Here is a 20929-nt window from a genome sequence, read left to right on the forward strand (position 1 = left end):
GAGATACATTTAACTCCTGTTTATGAAGGGTATTGAATTTTGATCACTACGTAAGTCAGGGACGGATCTAGACTGTTCTTTTAGGGGGGGTGGTTTAAAAATTAATACAGACTCCTCTCTCTACTCATTAGTCCTCCCACTTCCAGTCCTGCCCCTCCCATTTTTTCCCCTGGAAGCAAGAGCAGGGCCACCTCACCTGTAGCTCCCAGTCAGTCAGGAGGAGGCTGAGAGAGAAGGGCCCTGGGAGGAGCAGGGCATGTTGGAACTTACTGTTTCACCGCACTTGGAAAACGAAGGGGTACACAGGCTTGCATTAGATACCTTACATAAAATCCAAATACGTGTCTGCAAGTTTTATCAACAAAAAGAGTGTATTCCTAAAGGTGGGTACACACTGGCCGATATATTGGCCATTCTATTGAACGGCCGATATATCGCGGGTCCGTCGGCCAGTGCGTACGGGCGATATGTCTGTGAACTCCGTTGTTCACAGACATATCGCGTCGGCCCCGCAGCACAGCCGACGGCCAATATATCTACCGATATATTGGCGCATCGCTGTGTGTGTACGGGTGACCAACCGGCCGCCCGTACACATGCTGCGGCGGCCGGCGGTGATTGACAGCTGAACTGGGCGGGCGTGTGTACACGCCCGCCCAGTTTATGACGTCAGTCCCCGACGGATCGGGCAGTGTGTATGCACAACACACTGCCCAATCTGTCCATAGATATATCTGCAGATCAATTGATCTGCAGATATATCTATCAGTGTGTACCCACCTTAAGGCTTCCTGTATGCAACACCTGCCCACCTCAGATAATGCAGTGTCATATAACCTGGCTGCTCATTAATGTACTGCCTTGATACAACCAATATGCCAAAAGTTCCCATATCATTATTTCTGAGAACGTAAGATACATAAAAACACATCACAATAGTCGACACAAGTCTGTTTTTATTTCTGCACATTTTCCCAACTTTTTCTTGATTTACTATCCACATGGACTACGATTGGCTATAGTAACCTGTGGTGAGCACAGTGGTAGTGGAGTGAGCAACCTTGCCAGAAGCGTGGCAAGCGAAGCGAGCCCGCAAGGGTACACGATACCACTGATTGCAGTCACACATAAGGAAACATACAAAATAACACCCACAAAATATACAAACTTGTGTAGACCATTGGCATGTCAACATTTGAATCCCTGTTGACCTTTTGTACCTCTTAACACTGTCTACCTTTTCCTGTCGACCTAATACATGTCGACGATATGGGTCAACCTAATGACTGTCTACCTTGACACTGTAGGTCTTCTATACCACCGGTCTTGCACATATAACAATGAACTACAGGTCTAAATCATGATGATGCGCAGCACTCTTCCTTATTAGTAACTGGTGCTTAATAATTTCAGTTTATTGCGTGTGTATTGTACAATATCTGCCTTGCAGGGTTCAATATTTACGCGAGAGACCTCTGGCTCCTAACATGCACTCTTTTTTTGGGCCAAGCTATAACTACACCTAATAAGGACAGATAAAACATCCTTTTTTTTTTATATAAATAGGGTCCTATTTATCAATATCTCGTGATAACAAATCTTTTTCAGAACAATTTATCAATAAATTTGCCAAGGCAGCTAAAGGTTGGACTTAAGGCCCATACACACAAGCAGAGCCGACCCTAGGCATAGGCAAACTAGGCAATTGCCTAGGGCATCTGGTATGCCTATGGGCACAAGCAGCTTCTGCTGAATAAAATGATATGCGGCATTAATAAGGGTTGGCATAATGTGTAAGGCACATTATGTTTATAAGGACATTAATAATGTGTGTCATATGTGTAAGGGGCATTACTGTGTGGTATTATGTGTATAAATGCATTACCAATGTGTGGCATTCTGTGTATAAGGTGCTCTTCTGTGTGGCGTAACATATAGAAAGGCCACTACTGTGCGGTCTTATGTGAATAAAGAGCAATATGGTGTGGTGTAATGTGAATAAGCAGCAATATGGTGTGGTATAATGAGAATAAAGAGCAATATGGTGTGGTGTAATGTGAATAAGGAGCAATTCAGTATGATGTTATGTGAATGAGGGGCACTACTGTGAGGAGTAACATATATAAGGTAAAGTGGTACAACTGTTTGATGTAATGTGAATACGGGACACTATCGCATTATAAACTGTGAATAAAGTTGCACTACTGTGACGCATAATTTGAATTGGGGGTACTATTGTGTGGCCATGCCCCTTGCCAGCAAAAATACATACCTTTTTGGGCTGCGCGCCGAATGTGCACACTGTTCTTATTTAAATTACGGCGGGTAGGGAAAAAGGACTGCTATGGGTGGCGGGTGATGGTGCTGGGAAAGGGGTGCAGGGTCAGAGGCGGACTAGCGGTGGTGCTAGGGGGCACCAGCCAAATTCTTGCCTAGGGCATCATATTGGTTAGGGCCGGCTCTGCACACAAGACCACGTCGCTCTGTGTTTCCCCTCCCCAACCAGGCAGTCGGCGGCCGCCCGACTGCTCATATCGCTCAGTGACGTCACGCAGCCGCCGCCCATGCATGCATCTCCTGGACGACAGTCCAGATCGAGTTTGCATGCACTGCTGACAGCGATGATTGTTGCCGACCTGCGGAGCCACGCATCGATTGTCGCTGGTGGCATACACACTTGCCGATGAAACGAGCAACGACGCTCAAGAAGGGGAGAAATGAGCAAAGTCGCTCATTTTATCGGCAAGTGTGTATGGGCCTTAAGTCACGTACTTGGCGATGCTAGCTGGCAGGTGTAAGAACAGAACAGGAAAACAAGATTTATTTTTTTACAGATATTTGGCTCTTTTCTAATTGATAGAGCTCATAGTGTCTCAGACTGTGGTTGATGTAAGTAACGGTAGACCCACTGTGCTTTTAGCTGCTGATGTCTTGCCTGGGAGCTTAGAGTCTCATAACTGACTGATCTTCACCTTAGCATGTCTCTCAAGTTTACCCCATAAGGCAGCAGCTAATGTGCACAAACCACAAGACATAGTTATACTGCACTTGACATAGATGCAGTTGGGACATGCTGGTCCTCAAGACAAGTAGCACTGAAGTCAGAATAAATGCTGAAGGTTAAGGTCAGCAGCAGATAAGGATGGATGATCAGGAAGAGGTTAAAAAGTCAGTAACTGGAAATCAGATAACTACAGCTGCATAGAATAGCAAACATAATGGTTCCTTACAGCTGAAGTTGACATACTGCTGCACATTTAGGCTACAAAATAAGATAAACATGAATTGGCTTGAGTGCGAAACTAAGCAGTGATCTGGCACCAGGCACAAGGCACTAGACCCGGTCATTCCAACTGCCAGCAGCATGTAACATAAATCCTACATGTAACTATCCATTAAAGACAACATAAATGTTAGAACATTCCAAATATCAATGTAAATGTTCCAACATAGGTGGTCATTCCGAGCTGTTCGCTCGTTGCCGATTTTCGCTATATTGCGATTAGTCGCTTAATGCGCATGCGCAAGGTTCGCAGAGCGCATGTGCTTAGTTATTTTACACAAAAGTGAGGTATTTTACTCACGGCATAACGAGGAATTTTCATCGTTCTGGTGATCGTACTGTGATTGACAGGAAGTGGGTGTTTCTGGGCGGAAACTGGCCGTTTTCTGGGAGTGTGCGAAAAAACGCTGGCGTTTCTGGGAAAAACGCGGGAGTGTCTGAAGAAACGGGGGAGTGTCTGGGCGAACGCTGGGTGTGTTTGTGACGTCAAACCAGGAACGAAACTGACTGAACTGATCGCAATGGCTGAGTAAGTCTGGAGCTACTCAGAAACTGCTAAGAAATTTCTATTCGCAATTGTGCTAATCTTTCGTTCGCAATTCTGCTAAGCTAAGATACACTCCCAGAGGGCGGCGGCTTAGCGTGTGCAATGCTGCTAAAAGCAGCTAGCGAGCGAACAACTCGGAATGAGGGCCATACTTCCTAAGGCACAGCAACAGCAGCTACTATGAATGACTCAACTTGTTTGCATGAAGGAGCATACTTGCCTACTCTCCCAGAAAGGCTGGGAGGCTCCCGAAAATCGGGTGGCGCTCCCGGCCCCCCGGAAGAGTAGGCAAGCCTCCCGGCCGAGCGCCCACCACCCGCAACCCTCCTGCATCACCTTCCAAACCTCCCGCGGTGCAGTTCAGATGACGCGATTCGCGTCATCCTGGCCCCGCCCCCTGCCTTGCAATGGCAATATTAACGGCATTGCTAGACAGGGGCGGGGCCACAATGACGTGTTCGTGCAGCCACGCCCCCAACCCCGCCCCTAAACGCCATCCAGCCGCATCGCCACGCCCCTGCTGCTCCGACCTGGCTGCGTCTTCCCGGAGGGGCAGCCAGATTGTCGGTATGTGAAGGAGGTGAGAACCTCTTCATAGGTAACAAAGTTTCGGGGGAAGCAAAGACAGGGCTTGTACCCAGTGGTGCCGAGAGAGGGGGGAGGGGGTACAAATTACCCGGGCCCAGCTCTAATGGAGGGGCCCAGTGAGGGTCCAGTAGGGGCCCAGGCCCCCTCCCCCTTACCTGGCAGCAGCAGCTGCAGCTCTTCTCCTCAGCCCAGCACACGCTGCCGTGTACTGGGCAGCAGTGTGGCCATGGAGGTGCTTAAAATACGATTTCAGTATTTTTTTCTAAGGGTACAAGGCCACACCTCCTGTGATTAGACCACATCCCTTGAAAAGTACCTGGGCCCAGCCCGGCTCTCGACTGCCCTGCTTGTACCTCCAAGTCTCGCCACTTCTTCCTCTCCTTTTCCAATGGTGTGCAGCAGTCACCATTTCCTCTAGCAATTACTGCATCTGGAAGCACACAGAAACATAAACTAACACCATACTTTCCCATCTTGCAGTGTATGGGGCTCGTGTAGAGTTTTGAGCAACATACTCATTTCCATATAGTGCATATGCACCAAAAATGTACGTATTCGTCCATAAACAGGTTTTGTTGGATATTACATGTGCTAACTTCTTACACCTGTAGATTCAGAATAGTAATTGTGATTTTTATGCAGTTGTTGTGATGTAAACCTGAATGCAGGCACACGCACCTAACAGGAGTCGTATCTCTTGCAGGTATTGGAGAGCGAGAGCAACAATACACAATGATGAGGATGACTATGAGTAGCACTGTCTAGCCACTTTTGGTAAACTGTGTAATGACCCCTCCAACTCTAAGAACTTAGGGGGTCATTCAGACCTGATCGCTCGCTAGCGGTTTTTGCAGCGCTGCAATCAGGTCAGAACTGCGCATGCATATGCACCGCAATGCGCAGACATGTCGCACAGGTACAAAGCGGATCGTTGTTGTGTGATGGGTTTTACGAAGAATCCATTCGCACAGCCGATCGCAAGGAGATTGACAGGAAGAAGGCATTTGTGGGTGGCAACTGACCGTTTTCAGGGAGTGGTTGGAAAAACGCAGGCGTGTCCAAGCGTTTGCAGGGCGGGTGTCTGACGTCAATTCCGGCCCCGGACAGGCTGAAGTGATCGCAGCGGCTGAGTAAGTCCTGGTCAACTCAGAAACTGCACAAAGGTTTTTTGTACCGCAAGGCTGCACATGCGATCGCACACTTGCACACCCAAAATATACTCCCCGGTAGGCGGCGACTACACGAACGCAAGACTGCAAAAACCAGCTAGCGAGTAATCAGGTCTGAATTATGCCTTTAAATCATTAGCATAGTGGCTACATTATAAGAAATTGTTGCCATCTATCTCATTACTTATTCATTGGATTTTTTTGAAGGTGAAAACAAAAATATATTTCATTGTATGTAAAAACATTCTGTTCTATCTTGGAACATTGAGCACTATTCAATCTTGACATTTCCTTACATTATTACATTATGTACAAATAGGGTAATGCCACTTTCCCATTTACTACTGTCACAGAACATCTCTCCGTTGTCATGAGGCCAAAGTATAGAAAAGTGCTATTCTTGGAGTAGGTGTTAATGTTTTACATCTGGACACATACTGAGATGCATCAGACTGAACATATGCACCTAAGTGCTATTTTTCTTGTGCGCCTGTTTTCTGTGTACATTCAAGGAGCAAATAGATCCAACTTTACGTGTGTCTTCTTGTGAATGAAGTGACTAACAGTTGTGAGTAGAGAAGGTACAGGAAAATCAGGTTAAATCCTCTTTATCCCCTATGTCTTTGCTGCAATGGCACAGATGAGGTTACTGATTACCCGAGCCAGGCTTGTTGAAGAGGCCTGTGGGGGCCCAGTTTAGCTGTTGCGGGGGCATTGTCCCCCATGGCAGTTTTTTTTTTCTTTTCGTTTTTTGTTGTTGTTTTTTGTCTGCTTGGTTTGGCCACATACCCCAATACCTGGGCCCCATGCAGCTCTCGGCGCCCCTGCTCCTCTGCTCCTGCTGCTAGTCTCTGAAAGTCTCCTAAAGTGACTGCATGAGAAAACGTTCAATGCTATGTACCGCAAGTGCTATTTCTGTGGCGATACCTTGCACGTTTGTTTTTTTTTGGGGGGGGGGGGTTGTCTGTTTTTTAATTCTTATAACTAGATTCAAAGACAGAAAAGACCATGAAATAATGTGAGAAATTATTAAGTACCTGCATACTTATCCTGACAAGTTCAAAGTCATGCACATTCTGTTCAAACTGAAAATAATAACTTTTATTATGATATAGGAATGTTTTATAACAATAATAGCATCTACTGTATTTTTACATGCTATTTTCTTTAAGAATATATCTAGAGGAAAGTAATTGTAATATCTTTTTGCTTAAGCAGAGGCATACTTACAAAGCTAGGTTCAAAACCTGTCTGGTAATAATTATAAAAACCACATATGTCTCCTGCACAGATAAGGGTATCCAATAATCAATTTTCTTGAGAACTGAAAACCCTTTGAGTAATGAGGGTCAATCCTGTCATTGCAGATTGGTATTGAAAGTTAAGTGAATTGAGGAAAGTACTGCTGTCTAGAATTCAGTATGCTGAAAACATAAAGAAATGACTATCTGGTTCAAGTCATAAATATTTTATTGAAGTCATTTCGGTCACCAAGTACACAAAAATGCACATTCTCCAAAGGTGATAGATAGTAATAGTATCAAGAAAATGTTATATATACAATATAATAATAAATATAAAGGTAAGAAATAAAAATAAGCATGGTCAGTTGAAAAAATAAAAAAGCCATAAAAAGAAATTTCAATAATCTTACTTCAATTGCAACATGTTTCGTGGCACTAGGTCCAATTCCTCACTGAGTAATAATTTGTGCCTTCATTCACTCAGCCTCCATTACTAATCCACTTTGAAAGAAATAGAACTCTCATTACTAAAAGGGTTTGAAATTCTCAAGAATATTGGTTATGAGTGCCGGAGTCATCTGTGTTTTTTATATGCTCCTTTGAAGATTATTGGGAGACTTCATTCTCATTGGTTGTGGCTCCTTACGAACAACCTTATTTGGTTTCCATTTGGGGCAAGCCGGAATACTGTTTCTGAATACTAATAAAAACCATTGCTTACAATATGACACATCTGGCTATCATAAGCCCTCGCTTTTATTTATAAAGTTACTGATAAGACTTAAGGTGCATACACATGGAATTATTTGTCCAATGATCGGGGCATTCCCGATTGATCAGACAACCAATCGCTCCCAAGGGGCATCCATAGCTTCTCCTAATCTTACAGCATGATAAAAAAAAATCAGGGGAAGTGGCTGCCGATCCCACCATTAGAGCTAAAAGGATTGCTAAATGACCACAGTTCAATCTGACCACACATGACATATGAAACTTACAAAAATGTGTTCCAGCAACCAAAGTAGATCACGAGAGGCCAATTCAGTGTGGTCAGTAAATAGCCACATTCATGACACACACACACACACACACACACACACACACACACACACACACACACACACACACATTCACAGACACACGTATAGATTGTGACATTGGCCTGATTTAGATTTACCGGCATGCCCAATAAAAATCAGATCCTAAGCTCCGTTGAAATAGCTGGTCATTTTTGTTTTTTAGGCTAATTTGATCAAATCTGCTTGACCAGCATTACACATGCAAAATTATATTTATACAATTCTAAACATGGGTGTCATTTTTACACACAAAATTGTTGCATGTGTTGGCTACCAGATATGTGGAATAGCAACAGACAACTTTTAAAGAGTTTAATTTATTAATTTATTTGTATAACTTCATATTTTCCTATGACAACGGACCAGATAAATATATCGGGAACTGTAGTAACTAATTAATAAAGTTGTGCAACTTAACTAACACTTGGTGGTTTCACCTATATAAAAATAACTAAGTATAGATTAGTGCATTAAAATCACATTCAAAAATGAGTTGTCTACTGATCTACAAAAAAAGATATGACAGGTTACACATTTACAGTCTTTTGGTTTCCTTGCAGGTAAACAGTGATCTATGAGTAAAGTGGAAATCAGTTTTACAGCAAGCAGACGCATGTATGTACCATCACTTCATACCATCCTTATTTATTTGGTTAGCTCTATCTGTTCGATCGTGGTTCAAAGTCTCCAGCTCCAGACTCCAAAGATCCAAATTCAACCACAGACTCTAATACTATTTTATAGGTGTCCAAAAGCATCTTATAGCAATAATTATTATTAGAGGTGGCTTAGATGGTGCTCATATTTTTCAGAATACATAGTCCTCATTATACTTATATCTTGGACTAACAGAACCTACAATTGTGGCTTCTTCATTGCTTCTAGAAATATGCATTGATCATCTGTCCATAAGGCGTTTTTTGCTTATAAATTGAAGGCCTGAGTCTATATCTGCACATGGTCACACAGATGCCCCGAAAATAGAATCCAGGAGGTTGAGGAGGAAATCTTTGAAGGATAATCCCCTGATTCCATTTACTATGTGACATTAAATGTGATGTATGCTGGCCCCCTTTTATCTCCAACTCTCTCAGTTTCTTCCCATGGACTTCCGGGATCTTGACAGCAGGCAGAGCAGTGCAAGGGACCCTCACTTAATTGGGTCACATCCGTGCATGCCATTTCCAACGTGCTGACTCCTGTGTGGGCAGTAGGCACCACATGAATCTTGTTGGCTGATCTCTGGCGCAGCAGCAGGCAGCGACAAATCTTGCGGAAACCCTTTCGAAAGTGTTTAGAAACTAGAGCATACACCACAGGATTAACACAAGAGTTGGCATAAGACACGAGGTGTGAGAGGATACGCAGGGCATATGTAAAGTTATTAAGTGGAAAATATGCAAACCAGACACAGAGAATGACCAGATGGTGCGGAAGCCAACACAAGCAGAACAAAACAGCAACTATGATGATCATACGTGTCACCCTCCTTTTGGCCCTCTTTGACTCAGACATATCGTCAATGGGATCTACGGATGTCCAGAGGTATCGGATAGTACGAGCATAAGTGACAATAAGAATGAGCACAGGAATGACGTAGCTGAAGACAAAAGTACAAAGGTCCATAGTCTTCCGATGGGAGATTTGCCAGACAGGGTGGCAGACAGTCAGGTTAGCCATCTGAAACTCCTGGTAGTAGCTAAGATAAGGTCCAGAGAAGATCAAGGACAGACTCCAGATGAGGGTGATAGCCATGAGAGCATTCTTGGGAGTGCGCAATTCCCGAGAACGCAATGGATAACGTATAGCAAGGTATCTAAAGAGACAAGAAAAAAAATCATTAAGAGCTTACTATTATAAGTTAGATATTTCTTGCAACCTTGATTTCTGCAAAGTATTACCTGTCGAGAAGATTTACATTCCACTATGAACCATACTTGCCTACCTGACCCTCTCCATGAGGGAGAAAATGCTCTGTTCCTGGACTTTCCTGGTAATGTATGATTGCTATCACCTGTGGTGAGATAGTTAATTGATAAGAAAGGTGTTTCACCACAGGTGATGGCAATCATACATTACCAGGAAAGTCCAGGAACAGAGCATTTTCCCCCTCATGGAGAGGGTCAGGTAGGCAAGTATGCTATGAACACTATCTGCCCTTTCTTGTCATGTTGTATAGCTAGCTGCTGTCAATGCTCTAACACTAAACAGAAAGGTTTAGTCACCAGGATATTAAAAGGCATTAAATAAAAAAAGGTATATGATCAATGGGTATATTTAAGATTAATTTTTAATAAGACACAAAAACTACACAACTTCCTCCTACAAAGGTCATTTGTTTTAAAAATGTACCCACCTAATGCTAAACAGCCTTCAGATCTGACTGATGTAGCAAAAGCAATTAAAATAACTTCATAGTGCATTAGAAAAATATTGTCGAAGTGATTGTTAAAAGAGACAGAAAATAGGACTAAAATCACAAGGAACACCAAACAGTCCTATGAAATACATCATGCAATCTCCAAACACATCCTTCACAACATGCATGCATGCCACTGCCACACCTGACATTATTTTCAAATCTTGAGATATGTCAGAACTTTATATAATTATGTGTCCTGATAGCCTTAATTACTTATAGATGTAAAAAAAGACACCTATAAATAGTGATTACAGAAATTGGAATCCTTAATTACAAAAAATAACACTTTTCAATAAGGAAGACAACTTTAGAAATGCTCATTAATGAACCCTTTAGACTCGCAATAACCAGTCTCACATTATTTAGAAATGACAATAAAATGCCTGCAGCAAGGAATCACCAGGGTCCACTTCTAGTGGCAATGAAAGAGAGGTGTGAATATTGCTTGTTCATTTCTTAGTTGTTCAATGTTAAACTAATTTTGTTCAATGTTAAACACTTTGAAGTAAACTGTCACACTCTGACACCCTTATTAATTACACAAGCGGGTCATCTGGTGCCTTAATTAAATGCATTTATCTCCTAAAATGGTATAATGCAATATATGCAGGGTAACAATATACAGAAATATCTGTGGAGATTTGTGTTTATCTTTATAGTATACAATATATGCTAGTTGTATGACTGTATCTGAGAATAAGGGGGGAATTCAATTAGTGGGAAAAATAAGAATTTACTTACCGATAATTCTATTTCTCGTAGTCCGTAGTGGATGCTGGGGACTCCGTCAGGACCATGGGGATTAGCGGCTCCGCAGGAGACAGGGCACAAAAGTAAAAGCTTTAGGATCAGGTGGTGTGCACTGGCTCCTCCCCCTATGACCCTCCTCCAAGCCTCAGTTAGGATACTGTGCCCGGACGAGCGTACACAATAAGGAAGGATTTTGAATCCCGGGTAAGACTCATACCAGCCACACCAATCACACTGTACAACCTGTGATCTGAACCCAGTTAACAGCATGATAACAGCGGAGCCTCTGAAAAGATGGCTCACAACAATAATAACCCGATTTTTGTAACAATAACTATGTACAAGTATTGCAGACAATCCGCACTTAGGATGGGCGCCCAGCATCCACTACGGACTACGAGAAATAGAATTATCGGTAAGTAAAATTCTTATTTTCTCTGACGTCCTAAGTGGATGCTGGGGACTCCGTCAGGACCATGGGGATTATACCAAAGCTCCCAAACGGGCGGGAGAGTGCGGATGACTCTGCAGCACCGAGTGAGAGAACTCCAGGTCCTCCTCAGCCAGGGTGTGCCCCTGACCAAGTAGCAGCTCGGCAAAGTTGTAAAGCCGAGACCCCTCGGGCAGCCGCCCAAGATGAGCCCACCTTCCTTGTGGAATGGGCATTTACATATTTTGGCTGTGGCAGGCCTGCCACAGAATGTGCAAGCTGAATTGTACTACACATCCAACTAGCAATCGTCTGCTTAGAAGCAAGAGCACCCAGTTTGTTGGGTGCATACAGGATAACAGCAAGTCAGTTTTCCTGACTCCAGCCGTCCTGGAAACCTATATTTTCAGGGCCCTGACAACATCTAGCAACTTGGAGTCCTCCAAGTCCCTAGTAGCCGCAGGTACCACAATAAGCTGGTTCAGGTGAAACGCTGACACCACCTTAGGGAGAAACTGGGGACGAGTCCGCAGCTCTGCCCTGTCCGAATGGACAATCAGATATGGGCTTTTGTGAGACAAAGCCGCCAATTCTGACACTCGCCTGGCCGAGGCCAGGGCCAACATCATGGTCACTTTCCATGTGAAATATTTCAAATCCACAGATTTGAGCGGTTTAAACCAATGTGATTTGAGGAATCCCAGAACTACGTTGAGATCCCACAGTGCCACTGGAGGCACAAAAGGGGGTTGTATATGCAGTACTCCCTTGACAAACTTCTGGACTTCAGGAACTGAAGCCAATTCTTTCTGGAAGAAAATCGACAGGGCCGAAATTTGAACCTTAATGGACCCCAATTTGAGGCCTATAGACACTCCTGTTTGCAGGAAATGCAGGAATCGACCGAGTTGAAATTTCTTCGTGGGGCCTTCCTGGCCTCACACCACGCAACATATTTTTGCCACATGTGGTGATAATGTTGTGCGGTCACCTCCTTCCTGGCTTTGACCAGGGTAGGAATGACCTCTTCCGGAATGCCTTTTTCCCTTAGGATCCGGCGTTCAACCGCCATGCCGTCAAACGCAGCCGCGGTAAGTCTTGGAACAGACATGGTACTTGCTGAAGCAAGTCCCTTCTTAGCGGCAGAGGCCATGAGTCCTCTGTGAGCATCTCTTGAAGTTCCGGGTACCAAGTCCTTCTTGGCCAATCCGGAGCCACGAGTATAGTTCTTACTCCTCTACGTCTTATAATTCTCAGTACCTTAGGTATGAGAAGCAGAGTAGGGAACACATACACCGACTGGTACACCCACGGTGTTACCAGAACGTCCACAGCTATTGCCTGAGGGTCTCTTGACCTGGCGCAATACCTGTCCAGTTTTTTGTTCAGGCGGGACGCCATCATGTCCACCTTTGGTCTTTCCCAACGGTTCACAATCATGTGGAAGACTTCCCGATGAAGTCCCCACTCTCCCGGGTGGAGGTCGTGCTGAGGAAGTCTGCTTCCCAGTTGTCCACTCCCGGAATGAACACTGCTGACAGTGCTAACACATGATTTTCCACCCAGCGAAGAATCCTTGCAGTTTCTGCCATTGCCCTCCTGCTTCTTGTGCCGCCCAGTCTGTTTACGTGGGCGACTGCCGTGATGTTGTCCCACTGGATCAATACCGGCTGACCTTGAAGCAGAGGTCTTGCTAAGCTTAGAGCATTGTAAATTGCTCTTAGCTCCAGTATATTTATGTGGAGAGAAGTCTCCAGACTTGATCACACTCCCTGGAAATTTTTTCCTTGTGTGACTGCTCCCCAGCCGTTCAGGCTGGCATCCGTGGTCACCAGGACCCAGTCCTGAATGCCGAATCTGTGGCCCTTTAGTAGATGAGCACTCTGCAGCCACCACAGAAGAAACACCCTTGTCCTTGGAGACAGGGTTATCCGCTGATGCATCTGAAGATGCGATCCGGACCATTTTTCCAGCAGATCCCACTGAAAAGTTCTTGCGTGAAATCTGCCGAATGGAATCGCTTCGTAAGAAGCCACCATTTTTCCCAGGACCCTTGTGCAATGATGCACTGACACTTTTCCTGGTTTTAGGAGGTTCCTGACTAGCTCGGATAACTCCCTGGCTTTCTCCTCCGGGAGAAACACCTTTTTCTGGACTGTGTCCAGAATCATCCCTAGGAACAGCAGACGTGTCGTCGGAGACAGCTGCGATTTTGGAATATTTAGAATCCACCCGTGCTGTCGTAGAACTACTTGAGATAGTGCTACTCCGACCTCCAACTGTTCTCTGGACCTTGCCCTTATCAGGAGATCGTCCAAGTAAGGGATAATTAAGACGCCTTTTCTTTGAAGAAGAATCATCATTTCGGCCATTACCTTGGTAAAGACCCGGGGTGCCGTGGACAATCCAAACTGCAGCGTCTGAAACTGATAGTGACAGTTTTGTACCACGAACCTGAGGTACCCTTGGTGAGAAGGGCAAATTGGGACATGGAGGTAAGCATCCTTGATGTCCAGGGACACCATATAGTCCCCTTCTTCCTGGTTCGCTATCACTGCTCTGAGTGACTCCATCTTGATTTGAACCTTTGTATGTAAGTGTTTAAATATTTCAGATTTAGAATAGGTCTCACCGAGCCGTCTGGCTTCAGTACCACAATATAGTGTGGAATAATACCCCTTTCCTTGTTGTAGGAGGGGTACTTTGATTATCACCTGCTGGGAATACAGCTTGTGAATTGTTTCCAATACTGCCTCCCTGTCGGAGGGAGACGTTGGTAAAGCAGACTTCAGGAACTTGCGAGGGGGAGACATCTCGAACTTCCAATCTGTACCCCTGGGATACTACTTGTAGGATCCAGGGGTCCACTTGCGAGTGAGCCCACTGCGCGCTGTAACTCTTGAGACGACCCCCCACCGCAGCTGAGTCCGCTTGTACGGCCCCAGCGTCATGCTGAGGACTTGGCAAAAGCGGTGGAGGGCTTCTGTTCCTGGGAATGGGCTGCCTGCTGCAGTCTTCTTCCCTTTCCTCTATCCCTGGGCAGATATGACTGACCTTTTGCCTGCTTGCCCTTATGGGGACGAAAGGACTGAGGCTGAAAAGACGGTGTATTTTTCTGCTGAGATGTGACTTGGGGTAAAAAAGGTGGATTTTCCAGCTGTTGCCGTGGCCACCAGGTCCGATGGACCGACCCCAAATAACTCCTCCCCTTTATACGGCAATACTTCCATGTGCCGTTTGGAATCTGCATCACCTGACCACTGTCGTGTCCATAAACATCTTCTGGCAGATATGGACATCGCACTTACTCTTGATGCCAGAGTGCAAATATCCCTCTGTGCATCTCGCATATATAGAAATGCATCCTTCAAATGCTCTATAGTCAATAAAATACTGTCCCTGTCAAGGGTATCAATATTTTCAGTCAGGGAATCCGACCAAGCCACCCCAGCGCTGCACATCCAGGCTGAGGCGATCGCTGGTCGCAGTATAACACCAGTATGTGTGTATATACTTTTTAGGATATTTTCCAGCCTCCTATCAGCTAGCTCCTTGAGGGCGGCCGTATCTGGAGACGGTAACGCCACTTGTTTTGATAAGCGTGTGAGCGCCTTATCCACCCTAAGGGGTGTTTCCCAACGCGCCCTAACTTCTGGCGGGAAAGGGTATAACGCCAATAATTTTCTATCGGGGAAAACCCACGCATCATCACACACTTCATTTAATTTATCTGATTCAGGAAAAACTACAGGTAGTTTTTTCACACCCCACATAATACCCTCTTTTGTGGTACTTGTAGTATCAGAAATATGTAACACCTCCTTCATTGCCCTTAACATGTAACGTGTGGCCCAAATGGAAAATACGTTTGTTTCTTCACCGTCGACACTGGAGTCAGTGTCCGTGTCTGTGTCGACCGACTGAGGTAAATGGGCGTTTTAAAGCCCCTGACGGTGTTTGAGACGCCTGGACAGGTACTAATTGGTTTGCCGGCCGTCTCATGTCGTCAACCGACCTTGCAGCGTGTTGACATTATCACGTAATTCCCTAAATAAGCCATCCATTCCGGTGTCGACTCCCTAGAGAGTGACATCACCATTACAGGCAATTGCTCCGCCTCCTCACCAACATCGTCCTCATACATGTCGACACACACGTACCGACACACAGCACACACACAGGGAATGCTCTGATAGAGGACAGGACCCCACTAGCCCTTTGGGGAGACAGAGGGAGAGTTTGCCAGCACACACCAAAACGCTATAATTATACAGGGACAACCTTTATATAAGTGTTTTTCCCTTATAGCATCTTAATATATATAATCATATCGCCAAATAAGTGCCCCCCCTCTCTGTTTTAACCCTGTTTCTGTAGTGCAGTGCAGGGGAGAGCCTGGGAGCCTTCCAACCAGCATTTCTGTGAGGGAAAATGGCGCTGTGTGCTGAGGAGAATAGGCTCCGCCCCCTTTTCGGCGGGCTTCTTCTCCCGTTTTTCTGAGACCTGGCAGGGGTTAAATACATCCATATAGCCCCAGGGGCTATATGTGATGTATCTTTTAGCCAGTATAGGTATTTCATTGCTGCCCAGGGCGCCCCCCCCAGCGCCCTGCACCCTCAGTGACCGCTGGTGTGAAGTGTGCTGACAACAATGGCGCACAGCTGCAGTGCTGTGCGCTACCTCATGAAGACTGAAAAGTCTTCTGCCGCCGGTTTCTGGACCTCTTCACTCTTCGGCATCTGCAAGGGGGTCGGCGGCGCGGCTCTGGGACCGGACTCCATGGCTGGGCCTGTGTTCGATCCCTCTGGAGCTAATGGTGTCCAGTAGCCTAAGAAGCCAATCCATCCTGCACGCAGGTGAGTTCACTTCTTCTCCCCTAAGTCCCTCGTAGCAGTGAGCCTGTTGCCAGCAGGACTCACTGAAAATAAAAAACCTAACAAAACTTTTACTCTAAGCAGCTCTTTAGGAGAGCCACCTAGATTGTACCCTTCTCGGCCGGGCACAAAAATCTAACTGAGGCTTGGAGGAGGGTCATAGGGGGAGGAGCCAGTGCACACCACCTGATCCTAAAGCTTTTACTTTTGTGCCCTGTCTCCTGCGGAGCCGCTAATCCCCATGGTCCTGACGGAGTCCCCAGCATCCACTTAGGACGTCAAAGAAATAAAAATTTACCAGAAACATGGAAATGAATCAGGCGCTAATAAGGTATGCTTTGTCAGTAGCTGCTATAATGAGGATAGTCAATCCTAAAATGCATATACGGACATAAAAACACAAGTAGCAGCGCTATGCTGATAGTTGACTTATATAAATTTAAAAAGATTTCAAATACTGTAGTTTGATATCATATAGTTGATGTACATAAAAGTTTTTTAATAATGTTACTTGAGTATAACTATATACTGAATCAAGTTATATTTAAAAAAAAAACTTTTATGTACATCAACTATATCTTATTGAACTATTTCAAATCTTCTTAAATGTATGTAAGTCAACTATCAGCATAGCGCTGCTATTTAGGAATTCAATTAGCCATGGTAATTTACTAAGGGCTAATTGAATAAGCGGGGCTATTCAATTAGCCCCAAAGGCTATCCGCCGTTAACAGGTATTTATTTTTTGAGCCTGAGCTAAGGCTTGAAAAGAAATCCCGATAAATACTCTGTGTTCGGGGGGTGCGTCCATGTTAATCCATAGGTTCGGAAACTATGTGCTAATGCCCATAAACATGGTAATTTATCAGGCAAGAGAAAGGGGCTCTAATTGTAAATAGTTCTGGGCATTAAATCCCGATGTTACCACACTTTTTAACATGTGATAAATTACCACATTTAATTGTATACCCCCCTAAATATGTGATCTGTCAAATAATGGTAAAACTGTCTGATACCTGTATCATACCTACCTATTTAACTCCTTATAATATCATATGAAATAACCAATTTGCTCAATTCACCATATACCATTTTATGTGTGGCTTTACAAATGAAAGTCTAGATTTTAGATTAATGATATCAGATTTAGGGTTTTATTTACGAAGTGGCAGTGGGAAGAGGTGTCTTTAGAAAGCCCTTAAATTCATAGGTATCGTATTTAGGAGGGGTTATAACAATTTGCCTACCTGAAGCTGAAATTGATACTTAAACTTCATAGAATTAGGGCCTTATTCAGGTTTATTAGCAAATCAAAAAAGCACACTAATGGGCACAACCATGTTGCACAACTGGGGGGGCAAATGTAATGGGCATAGAGATTTAGATTTGGGTGGGGTGTGTTCAAACTGAAATCTAAATTGCAGTGTAAAAATAAATCAACCAGTATTTACCCTGCACAGAAATAATATAACCCACCCAAATCTAACTCTCTCTGCACATGTTATATCTACCCCCCCCCAACATGGTTTTGCCCATTAGTGTGCCCATTTTTTGGTTTGCTGACAAACCTGAATATTAGTTTGGTGTACACTTTTATAGATAAATATTTTAATTATTGTTCCAACATCAACCTAAATACAACTAATTTTAGGTTCCACAGGCAAACAAAATTATATTTTATAAGATGGCCTTTTAATATTTTCCAATCTATCAGATAAATTGCTTGAGGCTACATACATACATACTGAAGTTTGAGATGGATTTTTACTACTGTATTTGAGTTTATTGTATAGTTGTAAAATGCCGTGAAACATGTCTAAGACGCTAAAGGATCTATTCAAGAAGCAGTGAAAATAATGGAGAAGTGAGACAGTTGAGAAGTTGCCCATGGCAACCAGTCAGCACTGAGGTATCATTTATCAAATACATTCTATACAATTATACATAGCAGCTGATTGGTTGTCATACCAACTTCTCCACTGGTTCATTTCTCACTGCTTCATGAATATACCCTCAAAATAGAAGAAGTGGCAACCCAAAAAATAACAAAACCACAGTTCTACTACACAAATTAAATGCATTTTAAATACACAGATGGGTATGTTATCACTTGGGACAATGACGTTTAGTGCCATTCTGATTGACATACCTTCCTTTGCATAAAAAATGCATAATTCAAATACCTGGAAATATCACTTCATTTTCTTGTACGTTTACCTGGTTTATTTAAGGCTATCTTAACTTTATCATGGATGTATAAGCTGAGAATGCAGCTGACATTTTGTTTTGTTAGTCAAAAAAAGACCTAACAGTCAGGTGTACCCTCATCTCTAATACAGCCTAATCTACATACAATCACTATAAAATATACATGACATATGTGGAATATCGTTTTTCTTATAGTTCCATATTAAATATCAAGAGGTCTTCTTACCTGTCCAGGGACACTGTGGTGAGGGTGAAGCTGGAGGCATACATTGTGAGATATATGAAAAAGTGTACTGCTTTGCACATGAAAGGGCCAAAGACCCAGCTGTCAAGGGTGTATATGGTTGCTTGAAAGGGTACACAGAATATGATGAAGCAGAGGTCTGCTACCCCTAAATTCAAGATGAAGAGATTGGTGGTGTTATTTATCTTGCCATTCCTCAACAGGACCGCCAGAACCAGACTGTTGCCCACAGTGCCCACTAGGAAAATGAGTGAGTACAACACTGGGATGAGTACAGACTCCGGATGATAGCTGTCTGAAGATGACATCTGGATGGAGACATTCATTTTCACTGTCTCTGTCTATTTTGTACACCTAAATCCACTAGTGTGTTATTATATTTCTCATAACAGCCTAGAGGATGGCCAATAGTCAGTCCTTTTGTTGTGATCAGTTGCAGATCACTAGAAGTAGTACTTGATTAATTATGGTCACTACACAGCAGTTCACATACTAATGCACCAGTAGCAGATTAGAAGAAACATTTGATTATCAATAGAAGACAGTCTGGAATAATCAAAGTGAAAAAGCGTTCTCTGTTATCAGCAGCAAAATCTGTTAAACTGCAAAATCCAATTTCTGGTTAATTTGAGACTTGTTGCGGTGACCAAGCTGATGTATCAGATTGCTATTAGTGACAATAATTCCATAGCTATTTCATTCCTGACATTTACTGATGGATGACAGGAGTAACTAAAACAAATCACTTTGGAAATTTGCTGAATAGCATAAATTGTTTTCAAAGGCTATATATCTCAATATAATGGAACTCTGCTGCCCAGTCTGTTATATTCCTGGTCCAATAATAAAGTTGCTATTTTGTTTCAAATTCTTGTATCCTGCCGAGACTGTTGTGGAATCCTCTGATTTCTAAAACAAATCTGTAGGGAGCATATTGTGCTTTATCTGGGATGTGCAGGATCTGGGCATCTCTCCTCTCTGAGTTTCATGTTCTCTGTTAGTGTCTGACTGCGAACCACCCATCGTCATAGTTTTACAAGCTCATTCTAGAAAACTTATGCACTGGTAAGGTGCTTTTGATGGATAATAGAGACAAATAAGCACAGATAGGATGAGGAACTTCTCTCGTTTAACTCCCCCCTTCCCCTCCCCTTTTGTGCTGCCTGGTGATGTGTGTGTTGCGAATATTTCTGAGAACAAATAGATCAGAAGCATCCCGTTTCCACGGAGATAAAAAAAAAGGTAAAAAAAATTGTGATGGTGTCCATAGTAACTAAACCCCCTGGTCTATTCATTAGGCAGACGTCAGCCACTTGCAGGGGGAGCGTGTCATGTCTGTGGGACTATTAAATTAGCAAAAGTTAGTGAAGTGGCTGCCAATTGTAAGCCAGACATGTACACTAGGTTCATATGATGTTTTATGTAGTTTATGCAGTTTCATTTATTTAACAGTACGCAGTTGGTTTGCAAAACATCAGTGCTGGACTGCTCTCAACGTAGAGAAGAATCCCAAATGCATTTTCTGGTTTATTTCAGTACATATGGGTTTGTTTAATAAGGCAACAAACAATCTAACTGCAAACATGTTCAACTGTGCTATTTTCAGCTACTATAATACAGGATAAGGATATACATTTGGTAACTATCCTTACTCTATCCGCTTTGAATAACATCTGCTTGTACTTGGAATTTGCTATGACATTATCACTTCTTTTTTTATTTTGTGTTATTTCCCTAATTTTTTGAGAAGGATAAATTAAATTTTCAGCAAGTTTAGTTTTAGCACCTTAAAGTGGCAGAAAATGTAAGTCCACAATAGTTATATTAGTGTAACCTGAGAAATGTAAAGCTCCATTACCACCTATAACTGTCAATATTTTTGTTCATAAAATTAAAATGGTTGTGTGGTGTGTGTGTGAGATTACCAATCAGAAGCTACAATCTCCATGAATGTATATTCTGATTGGTCCTTCCACTCATATAAGGTATACACTTCACCGTCACACAGTTCTAGGTTTGGACAAGTGCCGGATGATAGGTAGACAGTCAATAGGTCAATCCCATATGGTCGACATGCATTAGGTCGACAAG

The 20929-nt window shown here is 43.5% G+C and overlaps 1 protein-coding gene across 1 annotated transcript; it reads right to left on the reverse strand.

Annotated features, from left to right (window-relative positions):
• Positions 1 to 7196: 7196 nt before the first annotated feature.
• Positions 7197 to 20195, reverse strand: GALR2 (galanin receptor 2). Its single transcript, XM_063960562.1, has 2 exons — positions 18821 to 20195; positions 7197 to 9726 (listed from the first exon to the last, which is right to left on the reverse strand). The coding sequence occupies exons 1-2, from the start codon at positions 19162 to 19164 to the stop codon at positions 8949 to 8951; spliced, it is 1122 nt and encodes a 373-aa protein (XP_063816632.1). The 5' UTR covers positions 19165 to 20195; the 3' UTR covers positions 7197 to 8948.
• Between the last annotated feature and the right edge of the window lie 734 nt (positions 20196 to 20929).

The sequence above is a fragment of the Pseudophryne corroboree genome, chromosome 3 (assembly GCF_028390025.1).
Source record: "Pseudophryne corroboree isolate aPseCor3 chromosome 3, aPseCor3.hap2, whole genome shotgun sequence".
Taxonomy (NCBI): domain Eukaryota; kingdom Metazoa; phylum Chordata; class Amphibia; order Anura; family Myobatrachidae; genus Pseudophryne; species Pseudophryne corroboree.